Source organism: Anabas testudineus, chromosome 19 (genome assembly GCF_900324465.2).
Source record: "Anabas testudineus chromosome 19, fAnaTes1.2, whole genome shotgun sequence".
NCBI classification, from domain to species: Eukaryota; Metazoa; Chordata; class Actinopteri; order Anabantiformes; family Anabantidae; genus Anabas; species Anabas testudineus.
Window position 1 is genome coordinate 17,653,504 of NC_046628.1, and position 22,937 is coordinate 17,676,440.

A 22,937-nucleotide genomic window follows, 5' to 3' on the forward strand; every position below is an offset into this window, starting at 1 on the left:
AAACAGAGGGAAGAAGGTTGAGAGGGAGGGAGGGAGGGAGGGAAGAGGGGAGGAGGGAGGAGGGAGACAATAACAAAATCCTGTGATGATTTGATTATTTTGTGCAGCTGAGCACTGAGGAAACACAGAGGATTTTTGGATGAGGCAGGATGTTGATATGTGTTTGAATCTGTTGTGTTTTTGCCAGGACGATCATGGGCCCACACGGCATCAACCGAGCCGTACAGAGGCTGGAGTTCTGCGACTGCAAGAAGGGACTCGGTGAGCTCTTCGACTTCTGAATCATCACTGATATCCTCTCACAACAAGTTGCAACTGAACTTTTATGTCTGGATCCGGTTCAGTTTCCCTCTGTTTTCGTTTACAGGTGTAAAAATAATCGGAGGCTACAGAGAGCTGACAGGAGAGGAGTTCGGCATCTATATCAAGCGGGTGATAGTCGGTGGGTTGGCAGCTCTGGATGGTGGGTCGTTTTCTGGATTTAGTGTTGTTGTGGGAAGATATACTGCTGTTATTATCCTCACTCACCTGTCTCTCTGTTCCAGGTCGGCTTAAGTCAGGTGACCTGATTTTGGATGTCAATAACATCAGTCTGATAGGGGTGACCAATGAGAGGTGAGTCAGACTGTGTGTGTGCAGCATGGTTAGGGTTAGGCTACGTTCACACTCAATTTCTTGTTGCTGAGATCTGATTGTTTGTGCGTCTGTTCACGTTCTTGGTAACATAGAAACTGGCCACAGCTCTGAAGTGTCCACTCAACAACTCCTTCAGTTTTACAGGCACTGCACCCCTCCCCTCAGCACCCTCCTCTGTTTCCATCCGTGTACAGTCACATATGTTAGAGGTCATGCTACAGCTATGTGTCGTGTTCCTGACAGGGCAGTGGAGATCTTGAGGACAGCCTCGCTCTCTAACCACATGTGCCTGCTGATCGCCAGAGATGAAGAATCCAGGTAAACAAACTCCCCAGTTCTACTGTGAAATCATCATCTCGACGCCACTTTCTGTTCTTACAGGTCGGTACGGTGTGAAATACACATTCTTTGTTGGGTTCAACTCAGCCGAGCATTTTTATAGCATATTTGCATCAGCGTCATTTGGCTGATGTGTGTCTGACGTGCAGCTGAGATCACCTGAGGACACCCGGTGATGTCTGGAGATCACAACCGGTTCCTTGCAGAACACCCGATGTGACTTGATTTTGATTCAGCTAAAATTAGTCTCATCACAGAACATTGAAGGAGACCTGAATACAGTCAACCTCAAGTAGTAGAAACTATATGAAAGACAGGAAGTTGCTTTAGCTTCTGTGTGTTTCTATCAGACAGCATCTTACCAGTGACTGGTTTCACTGCTGCATCCCACCTGACATAATGTCACTTTAGAGAAGAACTAAACCACTGGTGTCTCAGCATCCATGACGGTTGTGCAGTAAATTGCCCCCTCTTCTTCGTCTCTGTGACTTTTTAACCTTGCTGGTTTCTCATTCATTATTCACATCAGTCAAAGCAATAAGATATATTTTATTTGGAAACAGAGACATAGCTGCATTAATCTCCTAGAGGGCCACAGGGAAACACTTTGTTGTTGGGCCCCGAGTCCCATTTAATATAAAACGCATCAAATGATGTGGATCCTAAAATGTGTTGAGTTAAGTTTTTGATTCTAAAATAATCAACAGACATCTTCTTAAATATAAATATTTAGTTTCCAGGAGATTAAACTCAGCAACTGCATTTTGAGGATGAGAAGTAGAAAAACCATCTGTGACAGCTGCTGTTCACCAAACCAACAGATAAAAAGCTTCTTCAACTGTGTCCATATATTCCCAGTGTGACGAGTCACCGACACCAGCTGACTTGTTCAGAGACAGAGGAGGGACGTGACTTCGACTGTCCACAGAAATGATGCCTGTCAGTAGTTTGATTCGTCCTTGACTCAAACTCTGAGGTCAATGTGTTTGTTGCTGACAGGCAGCGTCCTGCGGTTCACCAGCAGGAGGTAAACCGACCTGGCACTCTGCTGTCCCCTGTGCTTTTCTACGTCAGCCTGCCACATAGAGACAAACACAGTGTGACACAATAGGGACATTTGGCCGTCTGTCCACAGGGTCCCAGCTGATCAGAGATGCAGAGCAACACTGGGATTAGCAGAGGAACACAGCAGGTAGTGTCTGTTTCCAGGGTACGGATTCCACACGCCCCCTCAGGTCTACAGTCGTGCTCTGTTATTTAAGGCTGTGACTTGGGTTCAGGTTTTGGTTCCACTGCTGTGTTTTCAGTTCCATCACTTGTTTCAGCCTGTGATTGGAGCAGAAACATAATCCCTGCTACTGCAACATAAATCACAATCTTTAGTTTTCTGGTTCCTCTATGAGACTTTGAACATATTGATTTGGTTTAATGTTGCTGATAAAAACAAAGATCTGTACTGGTGCACAGTGATCGCCATGCCACTGGTGGTTTTACAATGAAAGATAAAAAAAGCGTAACGATGACGGGTTTGTCCTCACTGAAGGACAGATGTGTGCAGAGAAATGTCCGGAGGCAGCACAGGGGGAAATGTGGCAATGACCACATGTGATTCAGTGAGGAACAGAAGGTGATTTGAGGTCTCACCTGATAAAAAAGATTACAGCAGCTGATTGGCAGTGACCGTGTTGTTGTGACTGCAGAGGAAGGGCGTCCCACCTCCCGCAGAGAGGGCTTCAGTCTTATCAGCAGCAAACTGAATGACTCTTGTTGTGGGGACAGAAATCTGTTTACTCTGTCACACTGTGGGGACAAAAGCAAAGTTAAGATTTGTTTAAGGTTCAGATGCAGGTTTATCTTAGTCTCCAGTAAATGAGTCTAAGTCAGTGTAATGTCCTCAGAGACCTGGACAACACACAACATGCGTCCGTGTGCAACAGCAGCTTTGCAGCTACACAGCAGAGCTCAACTTTGATTGTTGCAGAAATTTGCTTCACACTTAAAACAAATTATGATGACTATCTGCAGCTGGCCGCCGCCGCCGCGCTCCAGCAGGTCGCAGCGAGGACACCGTGATGCAATCATGCAGCAGGGATTTGGTTCTGCTGTCCTCACAGGTTCAGTGGATAAAAACAGAGAAACAAAACGTGGAGTCCAAGCTTATTGATGGAGTTCGGCGAGGTCAGGATGCTGAATTGGATCGAGGAAGATTATGTCATTTTTAAGCTGCTGTCCAGAGTTGGTGAATTCTCTGCAGCGTGAGGACAGTAAGTCTAAAAATGAATCACTGCTCAGAGCTGTGTGTCAAGTGTTCATTTAATCAACAACAACAAAAAGAGAAATTAATAAGCAACAGTTTCCACCTAAAATGTTTGATTTGTCTGAGTTGAACTCTGCTGTTTGCTCATTAGCCTTTGAACACATCGCTGACTTTATTTTTATCCATCATTTATCCAGGTTCAGTGTTTCTGTCACACAAGCACAGATGGAACTGAAATGTATGACAAATAAAACCTCATCGGTCCAGATTCTCCTATAAAGTGTCTCTGCTGTCAACGATGGAGAGATGAGACGTTAAAACAAGCATGAATTCTGATCTGAGAGCAGCTGCAGATGGTAGATGAAGCAGATCTAGACCACCTTTGATGGATCAGATGCGATAAGAAAAAAATCACAGAGTCACTTGGAGGAAAAACTGATTGGATTTGGGGCCAAGCTGTGATGAACGAACATGTAGTTTCTTCCTGAAGAAGCTGCTGTTAAACCCATGTGCTGCTCTTGAACCATACAAACAGTGTGTTGGTGGTTGTGAAACCATGTGTTGTGTGCGTCACCCTGTGACTGCAGGGATTTTCCCTGATAAATGACATAATAACTTGTGTGGTAATCTGTGTATTTTTAACAGTTCCTTATTAAAAAGTGAGTGTAACATAGATACAGTCCGGTCGAGGCTCAATGATTCAACGTCAAACCTTCTTCATACATTCGATTTCAGTAGGGTCGCCTCTAAAGCCTTTTCTTCCTGAACAGTGGGATAATGTGCAGCTGACTCTTTAGTTTTTTACTTTGATAAGTGATCATCTGTGTTGTCAGCACACACACACACACACACACACACACACACACACACACACACTGTCTCAGTGTTCGGCCTTAATTTAATCAAACCAAATAAGAGACAATTCCTTTGCAGTGTGCACCTGACTAATACCTGGAGCACTGTCCTGAACATGAAGTGCAAAGGTCAGACAGATGACCTGTGATCTCAGGATGTTTTGTCTCAGTGGCCGTTGAGATCCTGATTAAAAGGCATTAACTGAGGATCCCATCAAATCCAGATCAGACAGTGATGGAGGGAGTGACCTCAGGTTTCCTCTGTGTCCATGTGGGGGAGACAAACACTCGTAGATCTGCTGGCTCCCCTCAAAACATCCACCTCAGCACAAACTCATGCACTCAGACATTTCTACTTAGTGAAGGTGAACTTGAGTGAAACGTCCCTGAAGTGCAGAGAACCAGTTCTGTTCCTGTGTGTTAGTGAACTTTAAAACATTATAGACGATTCAAACCTTCACACATGTGAGGCTCAGGATACTTCTCAGTGGCTACGGGTGTTTTCTGGTCAGATTTGAACAGAATCCAGAGTTTTCACAATATTCAATTTAAACATGACGAGCACATCTGTGCATGTGTGTGTGTGTGTGTGTGTGTGTGTGTCCTTCAGGAGGGAGTTTGCTGAACTGATGGAGAAGTACGGCTCCAATAATATCCCAGCTTCTGAACAGATCTCTCCTACTCAGCTCTCCACAGGTAAAACACCCACAGTCACACACACATTTCTAATTATGAGTCACTCAGTTCAACTGTTACTCGGAACTTTTCAGCCAAGTTTCCAACTTCCCTCCTGACAACGGGAAGAAATGTCCCGACTTTTGAAATCGGTGTCATTGTCTCAAAATATCTCTGAACACATTTCTTGACTTCCTGTCCTGACGTTCCACCGTCTCAGTACTAAATATTACTCGTTCTCCGTCTTCTGTTTCTCCTCCTCGTTCACGTCGGTGCTGCAGAGCTGAATCCTCACGATCACTAACAGGAGAAAACAGATCTTCTCAAACTCATCTCTTTTCTCTGTAACCCCCTCTCGCTCCTCGCCCCGTCCTCCCCCTCCATCTCCCTCCCGCCTCTTCCTGCTCACCTCTCCTCTTTCTTCTTCTTCTCTGCTTCCTGTTCAGGGAAACTGACGGACACAGCCTCCTCCTCTTCCTCCTCCAGATCAGAGAGCCCCCAGCTCCTCAGTCCTAAAGAGGGGGTCGCTGCCTACACCCACACCCACCCCTACTCTGCCAACCCCCCCTACATCGTGCACACGCCCTCACACACCTTCAGGTAGGAATCAGCGGCAGCAGGTTTTAGTCCTTTTTCTTATTAAATGTGTTTCAACGTTTCTGGTTTTGGGACGTTGTGGTTTTATCAGACTCAGATTCCACGGACAGAGCGTCGTATGAGGTACAGACCGTGAAGCTGTGTAGTGTTGGGGTATATCAATAAAACTTCATTTGGTTTCCAGTAAGTGTCGCTCACTAAAACATATTCTCAGTTATCCATGTCCCAAAGATGCTGTTCAGCAGAAAGTCTTCTTCAGTTTGAACTCGCAGCTATTTGACCTGTGGACTTTAGGATCTTGAGGGGTGTTGAGGTCACGAGTCAAAATGACAAAATGTCCTCCTGCAACTAAAGAGCATCTGTGAGCTTCATAGTTTTAAATGAATTCATCATAAATTTATCAATGTATTAGTTTATTAAATTAAAATGTTAAAAAACTTTTAATGATTTTTAATTTAAATAAATTAGTCACAGCTTCAGAGAAAAGAGAATAAAACTGTGGTTTGATGCGAGTGTTCAGCTCATTTTGCACTGGAGGAAAAGAAAGAGTGATGTTCTCTTACTGCTTCGTTCATCATGAGTTTAGACATTTCCCGGATGTTTCCAGAAACATTAAACTGACCTTGAAATGAAAACAGATTCCATTTGCTCTAACTGAGATTTTCCACCACTCTACGTTCAGTGCAGTCTGTTTTTTTCCAAAGGTATTTTTGTCCTTTTAGGGAGGTGGTTACATAAATGTGTGATTCTGCAGGATGGGAACATCAGCAATGACTAAAAATAGTGAAAAGTATCTTCAGCAGTTTCACAGAGGAGAGAGCGAGAGAAGTAGAGGTGGAGGAGGTGGAGGAGGTGGAGGGGGTAGAGATTATGTGGTGGTGGGATTGACTGTGGTTTTTAATCACGCTTAGTGTCGTCCTCCCTGTCTCCGTCTCTCCTCAGCGACAGTGTCATTCAGTTGATATGCGTTGCCAGGGGAACGGGCCTGGGGCTCATCATCAAGGGGGGAGCCAACCGTGCCGAAGGACCAATGGTGTTCATTCAGGAAATAGTGCCTGGAGGGGACTGCCACAAGGTCAGATTAAGAAACCACTGCGCCATCATTATAACATTTGCAAAAAGGAACTCGTAACTAAAGCTGTGAATCACGTGTAGTGGAGTAAAAGTAAAAGTACTTCAAGTATAATGAAATAGAACTGTGATTAACTGCAGTTATTGAGTAAATGTACTCAGTTACCTGCCAGCAGGAACCGACTGTTTCTGTGTATTTGTGCTGTGTCAGGACGGCAGGCTGCAGGTCGGGGACCAGCTGGTGTCCATCAACAAAGAGTCCCTGATCGGAGTGACGTACGAGGAGGCGAGGAGCATCCTGACACGCACCAAACTCAGGTCCGACACACCTGGAGACATAAAGTGTTCAAAAGGCAGCGAGGAAGCACAAAGAACACTGAGATAGTCATCGTAAATGTCTCTCTGTGACTTTACTAACTCAGGTGGCAGCAGTTCAGTGTGTAGGATCAAAACCTTTGAACTTACTCAGTATGTGAACTTTAAGTGAAACCAAAGAGACAGGTTTTAAACTGGGGGGGGGGGGGGGGGTACTTACTCTGTATGTTTATATCTATTTAAAGTAACTGGTAACTTTTTAATGATGTTAGTTATGTCACGTTAGACTGTTTTCCTCATGAAATATGACGTCATATAATAAGAATAACAACAACAACAACAACAACAACAACAATAATAATAATAACAATAATAATAATAATAACAATAACAATAATAATAATAACAATAATAATAACAATAATAATAACAACAATAATAATAATAATAATAATAATAATAAAAGAAATGAAGCATAGAGACACCGTCCTCATATCAATACTACTCGTCTCGTTTCAGACCAGATCCCACAGTGGAAATTGCCTTCATCCGGCGGAGGTCATCCTCCAGCTCCAGCAGCGGGCCTCACAGCCCCATCTCCCTCCAGGGTGGAGGAGGACCCCAGACGAGGGCCTCGCCGCTCAGCACCACACCTCCACAGCCGGCAGTGGTCACCAAGATCACCTCGAGCCGAAACCCCACCAGTGAGACCCTGCCGTCGGTCAACGTCAGCCAGGTGAGAGATTCAAGGAAAAGTTTGTTATTAACTCCTTAAACCCTGAAACTAAACTAACTAAACTGGGATTAACTTTGCTTGTGTGTTAATGTTTGCAGGTGCGAGTGTCTCCGGCCAGAGCAGAGCAGACACAGGTCCCGTCCACACCACAGAGTGACAGCATCACTGACACACACCCTGGTACAAACCTGTATAAATGTTCAAATGTCCACCTGCTCGTGCGTCTTCATGTGGAGTTTATCTACTGTCAGGTGGAGTGGTGGCACTTTCCCAGACTCAAATCCCAGTCGCTGGACAAAGTAGAGAGTGCTGATTATTAGTAGAAGGATTCTCCACAGTGAAATTAAACCCAGCATCCAGAAAATCAATGTGCATTTAAATTCCTTTTGTGTGAATGTGAGTTGAGTTGTGGACAAATGACTGGTGTAGAGACCTGGAAGTGAACCTGATCTACAGTATTCAGAGTGTGTTCTGTCAGGATCAGTGCTGCAAAGATGGAGTTTAAAAGATGTGACCAACGAGCTCGTGCACAGATGCCCTGCTGGAAACTGTGAGGGCAGCAGTTGTGATTTTATCAGATGAGGGAGGAGGGAGAGTGAGGGACAGATGGCGTGTGGTTGGCTGCCTGACAGAGGAGGAAGTGAGGCAGGCAGGAGGTCTGGCTTCTGATTGGTCGAGGAGGTGCGAAGCGTCATCCTATCTCTGTGTGTGAGAGGAATCCTGAAATCTTCCTCCATATGTGCCTTCATGTGGATTATTTCTGGTCTGACGTCACGTTTAACGACTGAAATGTGGTTTCGTAGCAGAGAAAAGACGTTAAGAGACAATAGAAATGAACTGAACCCTTCTGAACCTGAATCTCTGCACTTAAAACCTTTATTTAAACAAACAAACAAACCTTCACCTGTACTACATGAAACTGAAACTGCACTTTACTTTAAAATGACTAATGGTCAATGTAAATGTATTATTATTATTATTATTATTATTATTATTATTATTATTATTATTATTATTATTATTATTATTATTATTAAGCTTAAATTAGAGATCATGTAAACTGGAAGGTGGCTTACCACTAATTTAGTTGAACGTTGCCTGGAAAGATAGATTAATAATATAGATAAAAGCCCTCTGTAGAACTAGAACCACATATTTATTATTAATAGAAGCAAATAAGAAGAACAACATAAAACAACAAGCAGCAGAAACACTGGACTGGTTGGTAGAACCAGTAACTGGACTCTGGAGATATCCAGCTCCAAGGAGGAGGAAACTTGCAGAGAACAGAGAGACAACTTCTATATAATTCTATATATAAAATAGAATTATATATATTAATAAAAATATATTCTATATAATTCTGTGTACAGTTATTTTTTGTAAGATATTAAACATTAATAAAAACAGCAGAGAAAAAAAGGACGACTTCTGCAACGTGACCTGTTGCTCACAGCGTCACTGGTGGAAGGTGTTTGTTAATAACTTATCTGTCATTGTGTCATTTGTGTTCACTCCTTTAAATAAACTCCGGGTCTTGTGAGGTTTCTTCAGAGTCTGACATGAGGCTCATACGACCCCGCTGATGTCCATGTTAAACGCTTTAAACCTGTTTCTGTCTGTTTCCAGATTGTGCCAGCAGTCAGCTTCCTCAGAGGAAATGCTCCCTGAGCACCAGCTGTCGCCTCCGACTGGAGAGGTTGGAACAGGTCTGTGTGAGCTTCATTCACATTTAAGAACTGTCTGTTAGCTTCAGCTACACCACAGGCTTCAGTTCTTTTTACTACTTTTTATTATTATATTATTATTAATCTCTAATAATCATCCATTTAACTCTAAAGTTGTCTCTCTGACAACAACAGGCCTTGTGATATTTCTAGTTGATGAATTTGATGAACGAGGATGTTTTCCAGCTGATTATGATAATAAAATGAGCCTGAAGCACGTCCTGAACACCAGACCTGATGTTCTGATTGGTTAGTGACAGTATGACTGGGACTGCTGTCAGGGTTTGTGTCTCTGCTGTGAGCCGTGTTTATTGATCTGTGTGTGTGTGTGTGTGTGTGTGTGTGTGTGTGTGTGTGTGTGTGTGTGTGTGTGTGTGTGTGTGTGTGTGTGTGTGTGTTCAGGCTCTGGATCTGATTGGTCTGAAGCCCACAGAGGCTCAGCGACAGGCGCTCAGGTCCAGACTACGAGCTGATCCAGCTGGGACGGTGGCCTTCACAGGTAAGACAGCCAAACAGTTTGTGTGTAACTTTTGAACGAACCACACGTTTAATGGACTCTTCCATGAATCTCTTTACTTTACATCTCTGAGCTGCTGGTTTGAATTTATAATTTACTTCTGTATTTGAGCTTTGACTCTTTACTCTTTCACAATGTGTTTCTATTTTACGTTTTAAGTGTAAAAATCCATCTTAAATAATCCACTTTAACCTTGGGGACGCTCTGGGAGAGAAGCTGCTGCAGCACCAGGCCAGAAAACAATGAGACACGTCTCTAACCCTAACCCGAACCAAGTAGTAGCTAACATTCAGTATTTTAGTGTAACCTCTGTGTGTTGGCAGATTTTGAGAGCCTGATCAGGGAGCTGTTCAATCCTCAGCTGGAGGAGTTGGCCGTCACTCAGCTGGGGTCGAGATTTACATCTGATGATCTGTCCAGTTTGCTGGAGTCCCCCACCAACCTGCGGGTAAGAGGACGCTGACGCTCTGCAGCTCTCAGACTTCAGCCTGTGTGAAGTTGTTCTGGTTTGGTTGTTTGATTTAACTCATATCTGTGGTCCGAGTCTGAGCCTGAACCAGTTCATGTCACATTCAGTATGAACCAGTGTGAACCAGTTCAGCTTCTACCTCACAGATTACACACGCATCAACACACACGTAGTGTCACTGTGGAAAATTGACATTAAGGACTGATAATGCTGCGCTGGGTGCATTGATCGTGATGATGTGTTCCCCATTTACCCAGAGACCGTGCAGACTGACTAGTTACCAACACAGATAATGTGTGTAACGTTGGGTGAGCATAAAAACCAACACACAGTCTGACTGACTGTGTTGGTTCAACACTTACCTGTTTTCAGTCCCACCTTTATACTGTATCTATAGATTAGACTGTAGACGAGTGGAGCAGAGCTTCACAGGGATTTAAGAAAATACCAACATACATGATCCCTACAGGGACACAGACAGACAAACATCACAACGACGACTTCATAAAAAACTAATTCATGACAGGAAGTGACACCTCAGATCACAGATCTCTGTCGTGGTGACGTCTGGTCCTGAGCTCCAATCTAACGCTCAGAGAAGTATTGACTTGAATCTGCTGATGCTTTAGTGAAGGTCACATGTGAACCGTCCTGTCACCAGCGTGTAAAGATTTTCTACTGCCGCATGATCACACAGTATCAGAGCAATGATCCATCTCAGCCTGAGAACAATGTGCAGTAGAATCGACGGTTCATTCTGTCATTGTAGAAAAACAACATGATAAATAGGAAGTGTACACTGGGGGGGGGCTCAGGGTCGGTATAAAAACTTCACTGAGTGTCATTTCCTGTTCTGCTTTGTCATGTGATGCTGATGTGTAGTCACTGTCAGACTCGGACGACCTGGAGGAGATGGAGAGGCTGAGGAAGGAGCACATCGAGGCTCTGAGGGAGATCAAGAGGCTGCAGGTAAAAATCCAGTGCCCCCCCCCTCCACCCTGAGATAAGTCTCCTGTCAGCTTGTGTATGTGTGTGTGTGTGTGTGTGTGTGTGTGTGTGTGTGTGTGTGTGTGTGTGTGTGTGTGTGTGTGTCCTGATGATTTCCTGTGGGTTCTCCACCTCAGGAGCAGCTGGTCGAGTCTCAGAGAGTTCACCATCAGATGGAGGAAGAGCTGGACAAGTTCAAACAGGTGAGTTTGATCTACTTTAACTTCCTGAACATGAACAGAGCACAGAGCTGTGGAACCTGTTCACCTGTCAAATATGTAAACACACATCAAGTAAATGATCACATCTGAGTTTCTAGACGGTTTTATACAGTTTTCATGTTGAACTAAAGATTCAGACTGAGAATCGTTCACATCTCCTGCTGAAATAAGAACAGAACTAAACTCATAAAGTGGAATTCATGTTCGTCGGTGTCTGTAGCTTCTTTGTTCTGGTTCTGTACTTGGGTTCAGCTGGTTGAGAGTGTGTGGGCTCCTGAAGGGCTGCTTCTTTTAAAACAGATCAGCAGGTGGAGCTCTATTCACACCTACACACACTCCAAACACATCACACGCAGCAGCAGCGTGGAGCACCACTGAAATGAAACAGGACATTTTATTTAAGTTTGGACATAATATAAGTGCACAACTCTTTTTTTAAAGATTGTCTGAAGGAAACAGACCAACGTCTGCCCACACTGGGACGTTACTGTGGACAGATGGTTTCAAACGCATCCTGTGAACGTCCTGACATCATTATCTGGTTTCAGTTGTGAAGTTCTTTTATTTTATGAGCTACAGACAGACTTGTGCTTTGTGTCATGGAGCTTTTGACTCCTTTAGGTCCTGCACTGACCGTACACAGCGTCTGTGCCAATGCTCACCAGCCCACTGCTGGCGTGTGTGTAATGACAGGGAGGACCACTGTTGGAAAGTGCTGAGAGTAAGTGTTCAGTGTGTGTGTGTGTGTGTGTGTGTGTGTGTGTGTGTGTGTGTGTGTGTGTGTGTGGGAAGTTGAGGCGGACTCGCACAGCAGCAGGTTTGCAGTGGGAGGAGTGTAAGGCCAACACTGAATCTTTCCTGGTCTCTAAAATAGTTCCTCCCTGTATTTATTTGTTGTGATTCATAGCTGAGGGGTCTCAGCCTCTCCGGCTCCCACTCTGTTGCTTCTCAACTTTTATTCTGTTGCATAAACCGATCGATATCTACATTTAGACGTGGCTCACAGATGGATGGCAACAACAAAAACTTGACTCCTATCTGAGATTTGATAGATTCAGTTCAGGCTTTTCCTTTTCCTTCATGTACATTGTGCACTCACTGTTGTGGTTAATGGACCTACTGTACCTGCTGCCTCCTCTGCAGTAGCTTTACAGAGATCAACTTAAAATAGTTTGGATTTCAAACTGCAGCCAAAGCCACTGCACTGGTTCAGAATTAGTTTTAATCTTTTCTACTGAATTGGATAATTTTACCTTTATATAGACACCTGCAACTTGAGATGGAGTCCAGTGAGAATTCAGTTCAGCTTTGACAACAGACAGAAGCCTTCTACACGTTCTGCTGACAGTAACCAAAACCTGTTTACTGTCTGTACTGTAGGGGATAGATTTCTCCCAGAGAACTCGATTACTCTGCCACATAAACGTATAACGGGGGTCTGGTGCTGACACTCACCAGCTGAGAAGTGCGGTTGGATAAAAGGAAAGATCTCCACACGTACACAAAGCTCATCACTGACGTCTAAATAATTCACTTTTCACTATTTATTTGTTTAACAAAAGTTTGGATTTTAACTGTTACAGACATATCACAAGATTAGAGCTATCCTGACTGTTCTTCAGTCTTTGCATGTTTAATGAGCCTGTGTAGACGAGGGAAGCTGAGCCCACATTATCTTCTCACTGTAGATTAGCTGAATCTGAAATCTATGGCTGCAGAATGTTAGATGAGTGAATCTGAAATGAAGCCTCCAACTTCTAAATTAATTAATCAGAAACAGACCAAACTTAAATAAATAACCATGGTGTTCAGTGGGAACATACCAGAGTCCTGAGCAGTCGTCTCTCATCCCTGACTTGTCTGCAAGGTGCATTGAGTCAAACATAAAATCACAGAGCTGTGTGACCGCTGACAGCTGCAGTCTGCACGAAACAGTTTAATAATCTGGTTCTTTCATGGTTTTAAATACATGTGCATTTGGTTTACTGCCATTGTGCTGCACTGCTTCTCTTACTTAAATGTCCTGAACACATCTCTTTCTCATAGTTTCAACCCTCCACTCTCACTAGTCAACTTTTTCTCACCCCAAAACAATGAGAGCGCTGATTAGTGGGTATCTGGTGTCATGACCCTTTATGTTCCCCAGTGATTTTTCATTTTACAGGAGACTTAATCTCGAACTGAAAAGCTGTGTTTCGCTGCTTCTGGTTAAAGGTTGAGAGCCTCTTTTGAACTTGTTACTGTACCAAACCCTAGGATCAGACCAGTACAACAGAAGGGCTGCACAGGCTACAAACAGTACAAATGTGGATTTGCATGTGCACCTGATAAACTATAAGATGACCTCTAACAACAAGAAGAACAAGAGCTTCTCACTTTTTGCACAACATTTGTGTTTTACAAATGAAAAAGAATAAAGACGCCACATTTTTTGCTGCACTTATCAATAAAATGAGTTAAACATTTTTCAGATGAGTTGGATGTGAATGAACACGTCTGTCTGTATGTTTCTGATTTCTGTAAAAATCAGAAACACTCCGTTTTAAGATGCTTTTAGTCAAAAGTAGTTTAGACCTAATGCACACTCCTGAATAATCTAAAGTGCATTTAATATTCTTCCCTCTGAGGGTGGCATTTACCAGCGCCATTGTGGCTTTCAGTGAAATCGGCAGCTTACAGATGGAGACATCACATTTTTATTGCATAACAGCCAAATAAAGCAAGAAGCTGGCAGAAATGAAAAAGTGAGCATCATTTCTCAGTCAGTTGGGAAGCAGAAAACCCTTTGATTGAGACTCAGACTGCAGGGTCAGGATGGAAACAGGACCAGCCGCTGCTCTTTTGTTCCGCCTCTTGCTGCCAGGCTGTACAGCTTGTGCACAGCGAGGGATTTTTCTTCCATTAGCTGCCTTTTCTGGAGAGCTGCATGGTGAGTGGCATTGAAGAGGCGGTTGACATGATCCCTCATTAGAGCTGGAGGTCAGGCTTCAAGACAGGGGGCCTCTCAGGGCCCCTCAGGCCCCCCGAGGCCACAGCTGGAGGGAAGACAGCTCATGCTGGGATCCATTAGTTACCCAACCAGACAGGCCCAGCGACACAGTCGCACTGTGTGCACATACTCCTCCACTTAAAGTCCCCAAATAAAGACAATTTAACACGGACTGTGTTTCAAATCCACGCTGTGGACTCACTCGTGACCGTGTGCTGATGCCAAACACGATTAGTGGATAAGACATTAATGTACGGTATCGATCCTGCTGAATCTCAGAGGACACGTGCAGCACTAACAACTCAGAATCTGCCTCCAGTGGCAGAAAGTGACACAAAGGTCTGAGTATCTTGAGTTAGTAACTTTGAACACTATCAGCTGATCCTGGTCCCAGTCTGGTCTACGACCACCACGGGTTGAGGGCTGGTTTGGATCCAGTGCCTAATCTCTCAAGCTTTTTCAGCATGTTCTCCTGATTTGCACCATTTTTAGAGAGTTGCCTGTTGCCCTGCTGAGAGACGTGAAGGTAACAGATGGACTATTCTCACTACCTCTGTGTGTGTGTGTCCACAGCGTGTGAGTTCCTCGTGTTACTCAGGAATAAACACGTCTTGTGTGCTTCATGTATGTGCTGTTCTCTCTCACTACATACGACAGCAGCACAGGAGGAGAGCTGAGCTGCAGAGGTCACTGTGTGTGACTGAGTGTGTTTCTCTGTCAGAACCAACATGAGTTTTAGAACGTGGCAGTGACATTTTGTCCAGTCCTCAAACCTTCAAATGACTGTTTGTGGGTTCAGGGTTCAGGTTAGAATCAGGTTTAGGTTTAAACCCTTAAACTGGAGTGTTTCCTCCTGCATTGTAAATCATTATCTTTTACTACCGCTGATCATCACTTTACTGTGAGAGAGCAGAGCTGCAGAAGCTTCAGTGTTTATTTCACTGCTGGGGGGGGTTGTGTTACTCCCTGCCAGTGTGCCAACAGTACTGGGAGTGGTTGCTTCCCAGTCAAGAGGGATCGCAGTGACTAATTGCTGCAGGTGTCTGTTTCACCACCGTGAGTTATGTAACCTTCAGGCTGGTTTCTGTCCTGGCCTCTCACGCTCACTGGAGGTGAACTGGTTGATTTGATGGAGGCACTCAGTGCTGAACAAATCTAACTAGACACTGAGCAGGTGTTCAACCAATTTGCCAAGTAGTTTTTCCACACTCAAGGTTGTGATGTCAAAAGACCCACATATTATAAGGTGTTATCTTAAAGAGCGAGTTAGTAGGAGGTCGGGTGGATCAGGTGTGGCCTGTGTCATGATTACAGTACTCCACATTTGAACTGTCATGTGTAGCATGCAGTGGATATGTGGGTCATTACTGGGTCTGACTGTGTAAGATGAGAAAGAAAAACAGAAATGTGAATTCACACTAACACTCTATATAAACTAGTCCAGTCAATCCAGGTTTGGTTTCCCCGGAGATGCAGTTTCTAAAATGACCTTATCACAGATAGAAATGTGCTGAGCAGTGACAAGTCTGGGTGAGTCCTGCTGGGAAACAACTGCATAGCTGCTAATTCAGTTTTTGCACTAACTCACCCTGACACCAAGAATTCAAAGTCCTGACTCCAGCACCATGAATTACTTGGGAGGGTTAAACAGCTATAAATGGGCCCTGAACGCATCACTGAGGCCCTGAACGCATCACTGAGGCCCTGAACGCATCACTGAGGCCCTGCTCACACTGTGATGATGAGTGACGATGTTGTGTCTGTGAACTTCTGGCAGGAAGTCAAGCTCGGAGCAGAGGAGAGTCGGGCTCTGAGGACTCAGGTCCAGCTGGCTGAGGCGGCCCAGAAACAGGCGCGAGGGATGGAGATGGACTATGAGGAGGTGATCCACCTGCTGGAGGCTGAGATCGCAGAGCTGAAGACTCAGAGGGTGGAGCAGCCGGTGCCGACCAACAAGGTGACAAACAGACAAACAAAGCTGACTTTATTCAGGCTTCGTTTTCTCAGTCGACTCAATCCATCGGTGAACAATGAAACCACAGGGAGGACTGGTGGGTTGACGTATGAAGGTTGTACAAAGGTTCTCCTTAACCCCTCCTGTTCAGATCGCATCATGAGGAGAAGTAGTGACGTTGTTGTGACGTCACAGTGGGCAACGCTGCCATGAAGCCCTGAGAGTGCACTGACCTCCAGATCAGTGTATGAGTGTGGAGAACAGGTCCGCACAAAAGAACTGCAACACAATACATGCTGCTTTATGGGTTATGTAACTCACAGAGGATAAATACTGCCCCCCCTCCATGTGCTGGTTTTGTTTATTGACACAATAAAATGTTTTCCTTGTTCTGTTTTCTCGGCAGGAGGAGACGGACGAGCTGAAGAAGAGAGTGGCCGTCCTGGAGTGTCAGCTACGGAAGAGCGAAGCCGGCAAGAAGGGCTTCGAGATGTCGACAGCAAAACTGCTGAGTTTTGTGGAGGTAAAAGGTCAAAGCAGAGAACACGTGACATACTGTATGTCGTCACGGTGAAAACACAGTGTGACGCAGTCCTGTTACACTCAGGGGAAAACAGGAGAAGTGTTAGTGCTTGTTACAGAGAACGAAGACTGAAGAGTTTAAGAGCTTTTACCTGATCCAGCAGAGTCCACTTCATGAAATCGTCCTCGGTGCAGCTGGATTCTAATTTTCCAAATGTAGTGATGAGACCTTCAGCCACGTGTTTCATTTCTGTTTCTGCAGAATGTTCAGGAGTTCCTGCTTGAAGGCCACGGACCAACAAAGAGCTACAGGTGTGTGTGTGTGTGTTTAGGTACAGTTTTGAGGTCCTGTCCTCAAGTCTTCATTGTGTGTTACTTTAATTTCCACATCATTAGTTACTAGTGACTTTTCACAGGATCAGATATTAATACCTGCTGATTCACCTCCTGATTAAAATCAGCTCCAACAAACACTAAACTTCTACATTTAGGTATCAACAGCATTCAGTTCTACACAGAGTACTTTTACTTTTGTACTTAAAGCAACATGTAGACATTGTACTTTATTGGAAGGTGCCGACATGTCCGACGTCTGTATGTCAGCGTGGGTGAGATCTCCAGTACCTTTGTTCGAGTCATGTAATGAGAGATCCTGCAGAGAGCAGAGCCCATTAGCCCAGGTTACACACACGCTGAGCGGTCCAGCTCGGCCCACTTCAGCCGAGGTAGAACAGCAGTTAGCTCCGGTAATGACCGCCTGCAGCGAGCTGCAGAGAGGCGCTCCTCGGCCTACAGGGAGTCAAGACACCACAGAAGAAGAGATGTTGGTTTTGCTCTTCAGTTCTACTTCCATCTTTTCTCACTGTTGATGCTTCCTCTCCTTCTGTCCTTTCTTTGGGCTTTGCCTCCATTTGTTAACTCCTCCTTCCCTTCCTCCTTTTTGCTCCTTCCTGTCTCCTTTCCTTCTCTGTTTCCTTTTCTTTGTCCTCACTCTGTGTATTTGTCTTTACTGCTTTTGTCTTTTTTGTTGCATCCTCATCTTTCACTTCTCCTTTCATGACTTTTTGATCCTTCTTCCTTTCTTCCTTCTTCCTTTCCCACCTTCTGGCTGGTTGTGTAAGTCTTCTGTAAATCAGGTCAATCGGTCATGTTATTAAGTCACTCAGCTATGACACCTCCCGCCTGGCTTCCTTTTATTTCAGTCCAGGTCAGTGGGACACCTCGATTCGTCTTTCATAACCACGGGACCCCCTGCTCGTGTTTGTTCTTTTTATTCACCTGTTTCTAGGCCACTCGTAAGATGAAATCTCAGCTGCTCAGTCGATTGGTTCATCGAGGGCAGCGGGGTTGTTCCTCTTTGTTAGCAAAAAATGGCTCTGTGCTCCCCGCTCGCTGCCAGGTAATTACTTTTTATAATTCTGAACATCACTCTCATTAAATCCATTAGTCAGCCTGATTTGAGAGCTCCAATAAAGAAAAGAAAAAATCCCCCAGGAGAGAAGGAGCAGGAAATTTCATTGTGCAGGTAATAAGTTTAGAGGCTGTGAAAAGATGGGAGCCTTTGTTTCGAGAAACAAATAATAACCCACAAAGTCCTGCCGGCCATTAAAGCATCATTCATCCTGTCTGTGTTTACTGACAGGAGCGAAGTGAGCGCCGTGAGTATGAACAGATCTCTGAATAACAGCTGCAACCATGGCGACGTGGCCAATTTTCAGCTCCCTCCATCACTGGAACAACTGGAGGTGTGAGTTTATTCATCAGCGAGCAGCTTCGGGAGTGTTATTTAAAGCTTTCACTGCAGAGATGAGTGTTTGAGTCACTTCTTCGAAGCATTAAACACAAAAACACGATATAACTATAGTAAAAATTGTGAATTTCATGTATAATTTTGTCATCAACTCAAACACAACACAATTAGATTTATTTAGAAAGGCACAAAGTGACTGTGGTGACGGATCCAGTCAGCAGAGAATCACTGGTTTGTCACAGTTACAGTTTGACAGGATCAAACGTAAGACGACGTGTTTATTACTGTAACATGAGGATGAAGGTCCAGCACATGATAACAGCAAACTGAGCGGACCAGCAGGTAGAGAAGGACCCGTCCCACTAACCCACATCTGTGATCCTGATGATAAACTGATAACAGAAACGTCCTGTTTGTCTTTAAGCTCTGACTGAAGCTCTGTTCATGATCCCACCTCGTGTTCTCTACGTCTGCTTAGTTCAATGACAACGACTGGAAAATTAGTGCAAATACACGTTATAAAGTCACGTCATCGGCCTTGAGACTAAAAAGGCTTGTTTGCGTCTTTAACCCCCTTCCCCACTCTGTTCTGATTGGTCAGCTTGTTCGAGTCTTCCTGCGGGCATTTCAAACACCCAACCCCGTATCTCCCTCCTACGTAACAGCCCTGAAGGTGTGGGGTCCGGGGACCTCCATGGTGGCTCCCTCCCCGGCTGTCTGTTGATTCATGCTCTTCTCTGTCTGCAGCTCTGGAGATGTAAAAGTCGGGGCGTCGTCTCAAGGCCTCCCTCGCTACAAGAAGAGTCCCTGGACGGCTGCCACTCTGGCCCAGGAGGCTAAGGAGCTCACTCGGACTGTCAGAGCCATCCTGGAGGTCGACTGTAAGTGATCACCCCCACGCACGCAGGTCTGCATGTCCTCCACCTCCTCCTCCTCTCTATCTCTGTGCTGCCCTGCATGCGACTCCCACCGGATGAAGCTGAAACCAAACTGATCCTGTCGACCCGCCGTTGTGAGTGACTGTCCTCCCCGTTTCAGTGCTGACCTTCTAGAGGACCCGACTGTAGGAAGAGAAAGTCAGCGAGGCTCTGAGACGTCAGCAGGAAATCCACATCGCCCACGAATCCGAACATTCTCCTCCCCGACAGCTCCTCATCTCCTCAGTAGCCGTTAGCATTGGACTCAAGTCTTAACTCTGCATGAAACACTGTTTTGTTTCCGTGAAGCTGCACATTTACTGAATAGTCAACCACACTGAACTGTGGCTTCTCTCCAGTGTTTTACCCTGGACACGGAAAAGAAACGCACACATGTAGATATGGTGCAAGTTCACATTGATGATTGAAACACTGGGAGAAGGCGCTGTGAAGCTGCTGGACTACATGAACGTTTTTAGGTAACAGTAAATTTTCTGTGTCCCGCGATCTCTGAACTGAGCTTCAGCGTGATCCACCTTCAGAATGATGGTGATGAAAACGTTGGTGTATTCCTTTAAACGTTACCCAGCCTCCGTCTCTGTAGCAGCCATAATAAAAGAATATTATACGTCAGTGAATCACGTCAGAATCATATGGTTCTATTTACTGTAGCCGACGCTCCCGTCCAGAGCCACTTAGAAACACCTCACTGTAGCTTTGTGTCTGTTTCTGTACTGATCAGTGTGTAGCTCTGTGTTGAGTGGCTGAACGCTGTTTGTGCAGTAGATTCACCAAAAAACAAACTGTAGAAATCTCATCGAGGACCTCCTCACCTGCGAACACAGGTGTGAAAGTGTAAAGGCAGATGGAAAGTACAGCCATCGAGTCCTGATACCAGCAGCGGTGACTTCCTCTAAACCACATCTTATTTTAAGAAAATGTTCTGAAACAAACAGTTTGGACGTCTGAGTTCATCTGCATGAAAGTCAAACTGTCGAGTTTAGACACAGTTTGGATCTGATCAGTCTGATCAACTTGAAGTGTGTAACACACCAACAGCAAACGTACAGAGAGCTTTGGAAAAGAAGGTTTCTGAACATTCAAACTTCAATATTATAAATTAGCGGCACGGTTTGTGTTTCAGATAAATCAGCGAGGACTTCGTTCTCTGCAGCAAATACACAGAGCTGCTATGGGAACAGCTGGTTGAAGCAGTGGGTGGATCAACAGATCAAATTTGAAGCATTTCCAGTATATACACAGAGGCATTCAGTTACTCAGGGGGGCTGCAAAAGGGTTCTGTAAGCCACAGGTCTGGGATTGTTATGAGTTTAGGAGACCTGCAGGCTCCGGAGATTAAACCATTCACAGAAAATACACAGAGCCAGTAGAAGAGAGCGCTCCCAGCTTTCAGAGGGCCTGGAAATGTGTTTCCTGTAAATAATCAGGGCTGGTGGCTAGTTCAGGGAGGCTCGGCGTACAGAGCTTCACCAGCGAGTACAGTAAGGTTGTATTGTGGCGTCCAAGGAGTTTGACGATTCCCAGAAATTACACTGTTTGTGACAGGACTCTGAACTCCTCAGCTTGTTTTGTTATGGCTGTTCTTCTTACATAGGATTGAAGACGTCCATGCAGTAGTCAGGATGTGTGTTGTGGCACAGTCACCTAGTTTCCCTCCATCAGAGAATCAGTGGGAGGATGTGTGCACAGTTACATAATTAACAGCAGTGATTCAGGAACACAGGCAGCGAGAGGAAGCATCCTCCATCCTTCACGGTGCCCTGCTAGAGATAATGAAGAGGGATGAAACCAAGTCACAGGCAGAGAGAAAGTAGGTCAGTCCAATCCAGCAGCAGCATATCGTGCACGTCTCGCAGAGCGTGTGTGTGTTGAATTCACCTGTAGCTCGTCTTTATGACTGCTCTCATTGCCTGGATACATGTTCTGCTTTAACATCATAAAGCTCGTAACAGCAGGACACTTAGTCTTCTTCATTTACACACACACACACACACACACACACACACACACACACACACACACACACACACACACACACACCAAAGAATTCAACAGATAAACAATCAGCAGGACGTCTTCAGACTGAGCAGTTCCTCACACACTCGTACTCGTTCATTCATTTGTAGTTTGCAAGCAGCAACTCAGATCCTGTTGCCATGACAACCACGTCTCCCGTGCACCTACTGAAACACATTCAGGAGGTAACGAGTGCTCTCTGGGTTTTTGTTCATTACACACATTCAGCCTGCGGCTGCATCGTGAAGGCGCAGCTTTTAACAGCTTCTGATCATAAATGACTCATCAGTCGTAACATTTAGAAACAAGTGGATCAAACCTGCACATTGGGACCTTTAAAATGCCGTTTCTCTCTGCATCTGTGTGTAAGACGGAGAGATAAGGTTGAAATCTGGTTATATCCTGTGTAACTGAAGAAAATCACCATGAGTTTGTTTTAAACACCAATAAACGCTGTAAATGTAAAGATTCACTGACATTCAGCAGCTGGATGTGAAGCGTTGGTGCAGTTTGGAGCTTGTGGCTGATGTCAGGTGTCCTCACATCTGAAGCTGAACACGAGGAGTTCACACGGTCCTGATGAGTGTGGAGCTGCCTGCTCATTGTTTTACATGTAAAACGTCCAAAGTGTAACATGTTACTGTGAAGTGAACAGTTTCCTTTACTTTAACCAGCACGTCCTCATTTCAGTTTGAGCACTGGACAGAAAGTGATGAGGCTCCACTGAGGATAACATTAGTTCCCAGGTTTGTTAAATACTGTAAAGTGGAGGTTAGAGCCAACAATGAAAAGGTTCCCAAAAGGTTTCCATCCTCTGACTAGAAACTGTGTGAACCTGCTGAACTGGGAGGAGCTGGAAACAGTTTGTTTAATTACCTTAACGGAGCCTCAGATCTGGATATGAGACATATTCACTGACTTCATATTATAAAACATCAGATTCTGTAAAATCCCACGATTTTCTTTACACATTTAATTCATTTGAACTGTAATCTATCAGGCTGTAAGTTATCATGGGATGAGGTTTATTTTTGTAAAGATTTACTGTGAAGCCAGTGGGAGCTTGTTTTGTACCGTGTGGTTCTGACATATCTGCCCTCGACCGACTGTGTCATTGCAAAATAAAGTTGTTCCTCTGCAGCGACGAGCGTCTTCTTCCTGTTTGATTCTTCTCCTGCAGGAAGTAAAAGAAACAAAGTGCTTTCAGTCCGGAGTTGTTGATGTGTCATCTTATTAACAGTCAGTTCGTGTGGAGTGTGATATGTTGGACAGTTTGATTAGTTTTAACCAAACAGACCCAGATTATTATAAGAGCAGGACTGTTTCAGTCCTCCGCTGACGGAGCTGAAGCTGCAGCGTGAATCAGT

General features: G+C 44.7%; 1 protein-coding gene across 1 annotated transcript; it reads left to right on the plus strand.

Moving 5' to 3' along the window:
• The first annotated feature begins 194 nt into the window (after positions 1-194).
• On the plus strand, positions 195-22,714 carry stxbp4 (syntaxin binding protein 4). Its single transcript, XM_026351902.2, has 19 exons — positions 195-261; positions 368-463; positions 546-615; positions 880-954; positions 4,697-4,782; positions 5,208-5,361; positions 6,301-6,433; positions 6,641-6,747; positions 7,264-7,480; positions 7,579-7,660; positions 9,110-9,189; positions 9,610-9,706; positions 10,048-10,172; positions 11,076-11,162; positions 11,318-11,383; positions 16,168-16,347; positions 16,751-16,867; positions 17,129-17,178; positions 19,364-22,714. Exons 1-19 carry the CDS (start codon positions 195-197, stop codon positions 19,503-19,505), a joined length of 2,031 nt encoding a protein of 676 aa, XP_026207687.1. The 3' UTR covers positions 19,506-22,714.
• Positions 22,715-22,937: the final 223 nt, after the last annotated feature.